The 11,206-nt window shown below is 47.1% G+C and overlaps 1 protein-coding gene across 1 annotated transcript; it reads left to right on the forward strand.

Annotated features, from left to right (window-relative positions):
* Positions 1-1,697: 1,697 nt before the first annotated feature.
* On the forward strand, positions 1,698-6,702 carry POP4 (POP4 homolog, ribonuclease P/MRP subunit). Its single transcript, XM_059713817.1, has 7 exons — positions 1,698-1,800; positions 1,968-2,020; positions 3,438-3,661; positions 4,592-4,669; positions 4,894-4,955; positions 5,400-5,501; positions 6,302-6,702. The coding sequence occupies exons 1-7, from the start codon at positions 1,794-1,796 to the stop codon at positions 6,436-6,438; spliced, it is 663 nt and encodes a 220-aa protein (XP_059569800.1). The 5' UTR covers positions 1,698-1,793; the 3' UTR covers positions 6,439-6,702.
* Positions 6,703-11,206: the final 4,504 nt, after the last annotated feature.

The raw sequence follows: 11,206 nt of genomic DNA on the forward strand, positions 1-11,206 counted from the left end.
CCTACCACCCCTGCAGTTTTGACCTCCCTGTGTTGTAATACATAGAAGTGACAGGAGTTTTGCTTTCAACAATTTGGGGTACAGTTGTCCCAAGCCCCCACAATGATCTTCTCAAACCTGGCAGGCTTTGTGGCCTCAATAAGAACTACTACCCCACTATAGTGTAACGCCTAGATGTGACATGAGTTTTGCTTTCAAGAATTTGGGGTACAGTTCCCCCCAAACCCCTGCACTGATCTTCTTGAAACTTGGTAGGCTTCATCCTCTCTACAGAGTCTAGCACCCCTGAAGATTTCATCCAAACCAGACTAAAAACAATAAAGTTATCAATATTTTATTGTTTCCCCATTACACCCGATGGCCAGATCTCCGAGGTGGCACCAAAGCGCTTTGGGAAGCCGAATGAGGCCAGCGCTTTGACCCAGACATGCTGCTTCGGACCCCGAAGCATCCGAAGCTTCTCCGGATCTGAAGCTTTGTCTGAAGCCTCGCACGGCCGTACTGAAAAGAGCAGACAAGGGAAGCAGAAAGCAGCTCAAGTTGCTCATCTTGCTGCCCCCACCCTGAAGAGTTCCTGGAGCTGAAGGTGGGGCAGCGGGGCCCCCAGCTTGGCACAGAAGATGGGGACGAAAGGGAGAGGAGCAGAGATGAGGCAGGAGCCAGCGCAGCTGCCCTGAGAGACACGGGGGCAGAACACAGGGCAAATGGGCCAGCGATACTTAGGGACTTGAGGACAGGCAGAAAGCTGGTGCTGCAAGGCCCCAAATCCTCTTAAGCAATCTGCCTCACAACACATACCTACACAGAGGTTGTGACTGGAGGTATCTACATCTGTCAGCCTCTTCAAATGTCACAAACGTTGGGTCCCTCTAAGACTGGTTTGCAACCTGTGGTCCATGCACCCTTGGGCCCGCAGACCATGTCTAAGGGGTCGGTGTAAGATGACTACGCTCAGTCAGAAGCATGTGAATACCCAAACAGGAACACACCTCCATGCCAAACTTTTTAAGGGTCCACGAATGAAAAAATGTTGAAAACCACTGCTCTAGGGCACCGATCACCAGCCTTTTAAGCTCCAGGCTCCCCCGGACAGGGGTCCCCTGGGACAATGCCAGCTCTTGGTTTTCACTCGTGTTTTGGCCACACAAAACGAGCTGCTCGCCCGCTGGGAAGAATGGCCACAGCCCATGGGGCCGGAGTGCTCTCAACGCCGTGGATTCCCGCGGGACACGTGGGGGTCTATGGGTGACCCCAGCCTGCAGCCTGGACAGCTCCCAGGGACCCCACTCTGGCCTCATGGGTCTGAGCTCTCCAAGGGCTAGTGAGGCTCCTGGGGGTCCTGCTGCATGGAAGTGTGTGTGTGTGTGTGTGTGTGTGTGTGCGTGAGGGGGGGTAGTCCTGCTTCAAATGATCTGGGCCGGGGCGGACGGGGGCTGGACGGGCGCATGCGCAGCCCCGGACTGGGACCAGGATCAGCACGTGGAGGCGAACGCGAGAACTTCGCCACGCCTGCGCATGCGCCCAACAGTGACCCAACACCGCCCGAGTTCCGACGCCAACATTCCCTGCCCCCACCGCTGAGCGCATGCGCCTCGCCTTCCCTGGGGATGGTACTGCACATGCGTCAGTTACCCCTCCGTCTTTTTTTTTTTTTCCCTTTTGCGCACGCGCATGGAGGCGATCTCCTAACGGGCAACTGCGCCTGCGCCTCTCCCTCCCCCGCCCCGTTCGTCACCGCGTTGCTGCGCTTTGACTTCATCAGAGCGAGCCGGAAGTGCTGGGGTGCCGTCGGGATGGAGAGTGAGCGCGCGGGGGCTTGGGGCCCTTCTCACGGAATTGACTGGGAGGAGCCGCTCCCCTCGGAGCCGGGCGAGGGAGGGGAAAAGGGACAAGGGGAGGGGGAGGTAAGGGGCTGCAGTAAGCAGTGCTCGTGAAAACCCAGAGCCTTGTGCCTTCGTGTGTTACAGAGATGATCTACAGCAAACTGCCTGTGCTGGCCACCCAGCACCTGGGCATCCAGGTACGTCCCGCCCTCAGCGCTGCTGTCGTTCCTTCGTGTCATTGCCGACAGCGATTGCATAACGTGACATCGTCGTGTCCGCCCGGGCCGTGCGTTGGCTGACAGGCGGGTCTCCATCTCCCCGGGGGCTCGTTCGTTTGGCCCCTGTTTGAATCCAGCGGTCGTCGGAGCGCCGTGGCCGCACCAAGGAACTTCCACCACTTTGGGGCGGGCAAGGCCGCAGCCATCCTCGCAGAGCCCTGAGTCAACGGTCCAAAAAGGAGAACCCCGATGAGCTCGCTTGACGGCGGTTTATTTAAACAAGATCCTGACAACATTTAAAGCAGCTTTCCGAGGCTTTCTGTACCACTATTGGCCACCACTTGAAGTCTTTCCTCTCCTAGGCTCTTCTTTTGTGCAGTGGGTTTTGTGCAGGTAGATGCCTGCGCCTCCCGCAGCCTCGGCAAGGGGCAGGGAGTCTAGCATAGAAGTCACTGCAGTAACGAGGCCCTGTTGATTGCCTCGAGATGCAGTTACATTGGCGTAGGATCACAGGGACTGGGGGAAGGAAGACCGCAATATTTATGCGTTATGTTGCCGGCTTTTTTTTGAGGTGTGCATGATAGTGATGCCTGAAATATTTGAAAAGTGCTTGCACTGAAAACAGAGCCAAAATTGCAGTGTGTTGCCCTTTATTTTGTGTTATAGGAAACATGGAAAAGGATTAAACTGTCTTGTATTAGTGCTGTGCACTTGCATATTAAATTTGAAACAGCTGTATGTGGTTTGTTGAGGGTATGGTTTGTATTGGGGAAAAGACTTATTAAACCTGTGGCACTTCATGGGGTGGGGGAGGAATCTCAAGTCACTTTTCTTGTACAAACAGTTTTTTACACCTATGTTTCTTCCTTCATGATAAAGAATATCAGGATGTTAAGAATTCCGTCTTAGCCACTGGGTACCTCACACTTTTCTATAAACTTTGAACTCTTGGCTATTGAGAGTCTAAAGTTAGAAACCTATGAAGTTACCTGTAAGCAGTGACTTATTTGAACTGAAAAGTTATCACAAATAACTTGAAGCAAGCTAGCATGCAAACTATTGTTAACCATTTTTGCATAGCTAACTTACTGCGAATAGACTTCCTTGACGCACAAGGCAGCTACAGTTGGCATTAATTTGGCATGCTTTTGGCCTCTTCAGATGAAAAATGTATAGCTGTGTAAACTAAATTGTAATCTCAGTTCTAGAGTCAATCCCTTCATCTACTTTGAGATGCATATTTGTATAATTGGAATACAAATGAGTTTATCCTTTTAAAATATTTCCATTTGTGCTATGATTCATCTGCAGGTCTCTAAATACTATAATGGTGTAGGCTTCTGATGAAACCTCCAGTCAATTATATGGTTTTCTTGACTAGTAATTTGTTTTTTAGCGTCAAGGATCAAAGCAGGCTGAAGCTTTTGTAAAAGCCTTTCTGAAGCGTAGTATGCCAAAAATGAAAGATGAAGCTATCCAGGATAAATTAACTCGAAAAGCTGTAGTTCTTCGGCATTATCTGAGAAGAAAGAAGAAGGAGAAAAGAAAGAAAACAAAGGGGTTTTCTGCAAAGCAGAGAAGAGAAATGCAGCTCTTTGAAATTAAACCAGAACAACAGAAGTAAGATCTCAAAGGTTTTCTTTACTGAATTATCAATAAAAATGTGCAGGTAACAGCATGTCTGATGCTAAGCACTTTGCTTATAAAGTTATTAATCTATTTAGCGAAGTTAGTTGTTCCGTGCTGTTCATGCTCAAATGACTGCACAGAGACTAGTAACTACAGTTGATAGTTAATTATGACCAGATAAACTGTCACACTTTACATCACATGCTTTATTAAAATACATTTTCTTTGTAACCCAGTTGTAGTTGATACGAAATTAAGTTGACGGGGAAAAACAAGTATGTGCTTCTAAGCATGGCAAACATAGTAACTTCCTCAGTTAGGCCTGTTAGCAGTGTCCCTAGTAAATACAGAGGCAGCACATTAGTGCTGGTCTTCTTAGAGTAAGTATTCTTGCAATTTTGAATGACTTACGACGGTAGTTTCCAACATTTCCTGCCCTATGGGCCAGATGAATGATGCAGGGTTGGTCTGTAGGCTAGATCCGATGCATGGCCCTTGCTCTGCGTGTGCCAGATTGGCCTGCCACCCGGGCCCTGCACGCATTGGATTGAGGCCACTGTCCCACATGGGGCCCATATGATCTGGCCTGTGGGGCTTGTAAATTTGGAGGCAGGGGGAAAATGGCAGTGTAAATTGTCACTGCTCTTCCCCCCACCCCCACCCATCAAATCTGTGGAATTGTGGGGAGCCCCATGAGTTGGATGGCATGACTCTGCAGGCTGGATCTGGCCCACAGAGCTGCAGTTTAAGTACTGCTGACTTACAACATAGTAATGTCATGGGAACAAATAAGAAACGTAACAAATACAAGTCTTAACTTTATTTGCAAGTATGGATCACGTTAGTAGTCCAAGCTGTTGTTTTTTTAACTAATGAAAAGCAGTTCTTGTATAATCTCTCATTTTGTTGGTTATGCTATAGGTATGAGTTGTTTCTTCCGTTACACGAGCTCTGGAAACAATACATACGGGACCTGTGCAACGGACTCAGACCAGAGGCGTAAGTTGAGTTTGTTTATGAACATGGAAGGGATGGATTTGAAAGAACCTTCAAAGACCACAGGGGAATTGCCCTAAATAGTAATTCGACTACACAGAATATTTTTACACAAACATGTTTTCCCACATTCCTGTAAGCATAAACACTTACTGAATAACATCACAACTGTCCTTTTTTATAAATACAGAGTGATTTAAACATTTTTATTGTTGGGGTTTTTTCAGGCAACCACAGATGATTCAGACCAAACTGCTAAAAGCTGATCTTCATGGAGCTGTTGTTACAGGTATCAACACTTTTTGTCTCTCTTAAGGATTCTATTAAAGCTTTAAAGGAACTTTCAGTTTTTAACTCTATATTTCTTTTCATTAACTTCTGTCAAGTCTAAATTAGTTTGTTTAATATCCCTTGAAATTAAGTGTTTGTTTTTAACTTTTTTTTCAACTATCAGCTATTTTAGGGTTAAGTAGTAAGGTAATATGTTGACCAGTTCTCTTCCCGCTCACCCATGATATTTCCTTTCCTAGCTCTTATGGGAACATTTACTCAGCTACGAGTATCCACCGATTACTGTGTGAAGCCAAATTTGAAATAAAATCACATGTTCATTCTGAAATATTATAAACTTCCTTTTAAAGTTGTGATACTGCTATAGTTTTGTAATCAAATCACTTTCATTTAAAAATTCTTCCACTAATACATGGCTATATGGTTGGTTGTTTTTGTTTAGTGACAAAATCAAAATGTCCCTCTTATGTTGGGGTTACGGGAATCATTCTACAGGAAATGAAACACATTTTCAAAATTGTCACTAAAGAGGACAAATTAAAGGGTATGTAGCATGATCTTTTGTCTGTACTATTCACATTTTAGGTACATGTGTTGTTTGTATATCAAAATGACAAAGAAAAGTAGGAGAACTTGCTGTCATGTACTTTTATTTTCTCAGTATTTTGGGTTCTTGTATTAGTACCTGAGTGTAGCTGGCAGAAATGACCAGATATACAAGACCTTGTGGACAATAAAGTTGGAAAGGTCAGTTCGTGGAAAGTGGCAAAAGAACTTCCCGAAAGTAGTTTGTTTGTGTTGCTTTGAGTTTGTCACTTTCAGTGCTCTTTGCAAAGTGTATGTAGCATGTTCCTGACCATTGGTGTAATTGAAAGAAGGCCTGGTAATACTGAGTGTTCACCTTCTTCCCCTGCTCCTATATCAAGGTGCCAAAACCTTGAAAGAGGGTGTGAGAACAAAGTCTGATAGTGCAGCAGCAGAATTCTACTGTAGAGGGGACTTAGACTAGAGATGCCTATACAAATGCAGCGAGGCTGTTCCGTCGCGTTGTAATTACAGTGGAGCATCGTAATTGCCGCACTCCAGCAGACTCCAGGGTCACACGCATCAGCGCCCCCGTGCTGAAGAATGGCAGCAGGGGTGCTTTAACTACAGGTTGTTCAAGCTTCCGTTAAAGTGCCCCGCTGTCATTTTTCAGTGCAGGGATGCTGATACAAGTGATGCTCCAGGCACTTTTAATAAGAACAGCTTTCAGAGCTGTTCCAATTAAAGCCCCCCCTTGAGTGTATGTATAAATGCCCTAGTATATTTGTTTCTAACCTTTTTTTTTTCTTTTTTTTTCAGTTATTCCCAAGTTTAATAATGTATTTAGCATAGAGATTGATGGCTTTATTTCCTACATCTATGGAAGTAAGTTTCAGTTTAGAGCAAGCGAACGATCTGCGAAAAAGTTCAAAGTAAAAGGAACTATTGACTTGTGATTGTGTAAAGGAAATTCAGAAGCGGTTGAAGAAATTACTGTTTCTTTTTAAGTGATGGAAAGTGATTGGGCCTTCACATGTGAACTGAAAATTAAGCTAAAACTCAAACTGTATGCAACTCTTTTCTGAAGCATTTCTTCATATTGAGGAATGGATTAAATATACAACTGATATGAATGATTATTTGTTGTGTTCACTGAGGATTTGGGGAAATGACCTCACTGCTTTGGTCTTTTTATAATAAATTAATCTTGGTGATCCAAATGTAGCACTTCATTTTTGATGAAATAACACCCCCCCCCCCCCCCCCCCCCCCCCCGGTAACATGCCAGGGGATCGGATCCGTGCATCGGATCTAACCTACAGACCAACCCTGCATCGTTCATCTGGCCCATAGGGCAGGAAATGTTGGAAACCCCCAGTTCCCTTCTCTCAGTAAATGAATGATTATTTATTGTGTTGAATTTTATGGTTGGCTTCCAGAAAAACTGGACTGATTTATGACAACTGCAGTGTTCAGTTAAGAAAACTGGAAGGTGTAGGATCATTGTAGCTAGCATCACTGGACTCTCCATTCCATCCACTGTATTCTTCATCCCTACCTGCAGTCATTTGTCTGAAGAACAGATATGTAGCCCTAGCAGCAGAGAGGGAGGAGCATGTTCCATTGGTGGAGGAAGACAGGCTAGGCCTTACCAAGGTGGGAAGGATCAAGACAGCCACCACCAAGAAGAAGTGACATGTGGTAGTGGTTGGAAACTCCCTTCTGCCAGGGACGGAGGGAGCCATCTGCCAACCTGACCTGTAGTCTTGGGAGGTCTGCTGCTTGCCCAGAGCCCAGATTCGGCACGTTACGGAGGAACTACCGAGGCTCATCCAGCCATCCGACTACAACCTCATGCTGCTCATCCATGTGGGCACCAGTGATACTGCCAGAGGAGATCCTGAGCTTATCAAGAGTAACTACAGGGTTCTGGGTGCAAGCGTGAAGAGGTCTGGGGCTCAAGTTGTGTTCTTATTGATCTGGTCACAGGAAAGTGCCTGGGCAGGAGCAGGTGCATCCTGCAAATCAACACCTGGATGTACAGGTGCTATTGCCAGTAGGGATTTGGCGTCTTTGACCATGGGATGTTCTTCCAAGGAGAAGGGTTGCTGGGTAGAGATGGGATCCACCTAACAAAGAGAGGGAAGACAGACTTCACAGACAGGCTCACTAACCTAGTGAGGACGGCTTTAAACTAGGTTTGCTGAGGGATGGAGACCAAAGCCCTGAGGTAAGTGAGAGACCTGGAGGAAGAGCAAGCAAGAGGGGGCAACAGGGGAGGTGCTCTCATACTTCCTGAGAAATCAGGGCAATCAACTAGTTACCTTAGGTGCCTGTACATGAATGCATGGACCCTGGGCAACAAGCAGGAAGAACTGGAAGTCCTTGCACAGTCACAGACATATGACATGATTGGACTTGGTGGGAGCTCACATGACTGGAGCGCTGCCATGGATGGGTACCAACTGTTCAGGAAGGACCAGCAGGGGAGAAGAGGAGGAAGAGTTGCACGTTATGTACAAGAGCCATTTGATTGCTCAGAGCTCCAGTGTGAAGCTGGAAATAGGCCTATTGAGAGTCTCTGGGTTAGGGTCAAAGGGGAGAGCAACAAGGGTGATGTTGTGGTGGGAGTCTGCTATAGACCACCAGACCAAGAGGAAGTGGTGGATGAGGCTTTCTTCAAACAGCTAGCAGAAGTTTTCTGATCACCGGCCCTGGTTCTCATGCGGGACTTCAATCACCCTGACATCTGCTGGGAGGGCAATACAGTAGTGCGCAGGCAATCCGGGAAGTTTCTGGAGAGTGTTGGGGACAACTTCTTGGTGCAAGTGCTGGAGTGGCCAACTAGGCGCCATGCTCTTCTTGACCTGCTGCTCACAAACGGGGAAGAAGTGGTGGGGAATGTGGTAGGGGTGTGTGAAGCAGGCCCTATTCAATTCGGATTCAGCCTGAATCGGGGGCAATGATTCAATTAATTGATTTGGATTACTGTCCCTGTTTTTGATTTGGTCAAATCTGAAGATTTGATGCTGACTCGAGAATCAGCAATTTGGATTTAAACTTTTTTAAAACTTTAAAAGTTTTATTCTACGTAACTTGAGGTAGCAGGCGCAGCTCGTAATTGCCGTGATGTTGAGGCGCATGGAGCATCCCACAGAAATGCTGGGAGGCCCTCCACATGCTTGGCAGTGAATCCAGAAGTGGACTGGAAGTAGTTCCATCAACTTCTGGGTCTGCCGAGGAGCGCGCTAGGGGGCCCCCTGCACCTGCCCCAGCTCGGTGATTGGCTGCAGGGGGACCCTGGGTGCCCCCAACCCCCCCCTCCCCCCCCCCAGGCCCAGGAAGCACCAGTCACTGGGGGAGGGAGTGCAGGGGGCCCCCTGCATGCTCCCCAGCATAGCTGGAAGTGGACTGGAAGTGCTTTTGGTCCACTGCCAGTCTGTTGCCGAGCATGCTGGGGATGCCCCGTGCTTCTGTGGGACACTCCATGTGCCCCAGCATCGCAGCAGTCAGAAGCCTCCTGCTACCTAGAGATATGTAGAAAGAACATTTAAAGCTGACTCTGTCTGAATCGAAGGGTCCTCCGATTCAATTCAGATTCGGAGACTCGGCCATCGAATTGGACTGAATCTCTGCCGAATCAAATCGGGGACCGAAACTTCGCACAGCTCTAGTGAATGGCAACTTGGGCAGCAGTGACCACAAGATGATTGTGTTCAGGATCCTGAGGAAAAGAAGGATCACAGAAAGGAAGATTACAAGAAATGGAAACTTGGACAAAGTAGGGAGAAATATAAGAGCATTGCTCAAGTATGCAGGGATGAAGTCAGGAAAGCCAAAGCGCAATTGGAGTTGCAGCTAGCAAGGGATGTGAAGGGTAACAAGAAGGGTTTCTACAAATATGTTGGTAGCAAGAGGAGGATCAGGGAAAGTGTGGGTCCCTTGCTGAATGGGGGAGGCAACCTTGTGACAGAGGATGCAGAAAAGGCTGAAGTGCTCAATGCCTTTTTTGCCTCGCTCTTCCACAGGCAAGGTCAGCTCCCAGACTGTTGCACCAGGCAGTACAGTTTGGGGAAGAGGTAAGAAACCCTCAGTAGTGAAGGAACATGTTAGGGACTACTTCAAAAAGCTGGACGTGTACAAGTGCATGGGATCAGATGGGATGCACTTGCGGGTGCTGAGGGAGTTGGCTGATGTGATTCCAGAGCCATCTTTTATCATCTTTGAAAACTCATGGTGATCAGGAGAGGTCCCAGATGATTGGAAAAGGGTAAACATAGGGCCCATATTTAAGAAAGGAAAAAAGGAGGATCCAGGGAACTACAAACCAATCAGCCTCACCTCAGTCCCTGGAAAAATTATGGAGCAGATCCTCAAGGAATCCATTTTAAGCACTTTGACCAGGAGGTGATTAGGAACAGTCGGCATGGATTCACCAGGGCCTGACCAATCTGATTGACGAGGTGACTGGCCCTGTGGATGCGAGGAGACTGGTGGATGTGGTGTAGCACCCTTGATTTTAGCATTCTCGCAGGCAAGCTAAAGAAGTATGGCTGAATGAATGGACTGTAAGGTGGATAGAAAACTACTACTCTCTGAGCCTGATACTCCAGCTAATCAATGGCTCAATGTCTAGTAGGCAGCTGGTATCAAGTGGAGTGCCCCAGGCAGGGGTTGGTCCAGGGGCTGGTTTTATTCAATGTCTTTATGCCACTTTCGAAGTCGTTGATGGAGTGCACCCTCAGCAAGCTTGCAGGTGACACCCAGCTGGGGGAATAGTAGATACACTGGAAAGTAGGGCTAGGATTCAGAATCTAGTGGACAACTTGGAGGATTGGGCCAAAAGGAATCTCATGATATTCAACAAGGATGGAACAGTCCCATGCACCAGTACAGGCTGGGGGCTGACTGGGCAGCAGCTCTGCAACAAAGGACCTAGGAGTTACAGTGGACCATAAGCAGAATGAGCCAGCAGTGTGCCCTTATTACCAAAAAGGCTAATGGCATATTGGGCTGCATTGGTAGGCATGTTGCCACTAGGTCAAGGGAAGTGATTGTTCCCCTATATTCCACCTGGAAGAAGACTTCCTCAAGAACTGCACCATCAAACCCTTGCTGTACTTATGATATATTGATGACATCGTCATCATTTGGAGTGAGAACCTGGAATCTCTGATTGAGTTCCACCAGAAATTCAACAATCACCATCCCTCCATCCAACTTTCTTTAGAATACTCCAACACCAACATCCCCTTTTTAGACATAATGATCCAGAAGGGTAAAATACAGACCACAGTATACAAGAAACCCACAGACCAACATACATATCTGCACAGAACCAGTAATCACCCGAAACACACCAAAAAAGCTGTGATATACAGCCAAGCCCTCAGATACCACCGCATCTGTACTGAAGAGAACACCCGGGATTGTCACCTCACCAATCTTAAAAAGGCTTTCACCCAGCAAGGACACTCCTCCAGAGAGGTAGATCGCACGTTTGAAAGAGCCACCTGGATACCACGTGAAGAACTGCTGCAGGACAGAAGAAAAACCCCCACAAATCACACACTGCTGGTTATGACATATCACCCATCCCTTGAACCTGTATGGAAAATCCTCAAAAAATTGCAACCTATATTAGAAAGAGACCCTATTCTTAAAAAGATCTTCCCAGAGCCACCCATCCTAGCCTTCAGACAAGCACCAAACCTCGCCAATCTC

This window comes from Alligator mississippiensis, chromosome 10, assembly GCF_030867095.1.
Source record: "Alligator mississippiensis isolate rAllMis1 chromosome 10, rAllMis1, whole genome shotgun sequence".
NCBI lineage: Eukaryota > Metazoa > Chordata > Crocodylia > Alligatoridae > Alligator > Alligator mississippiensis.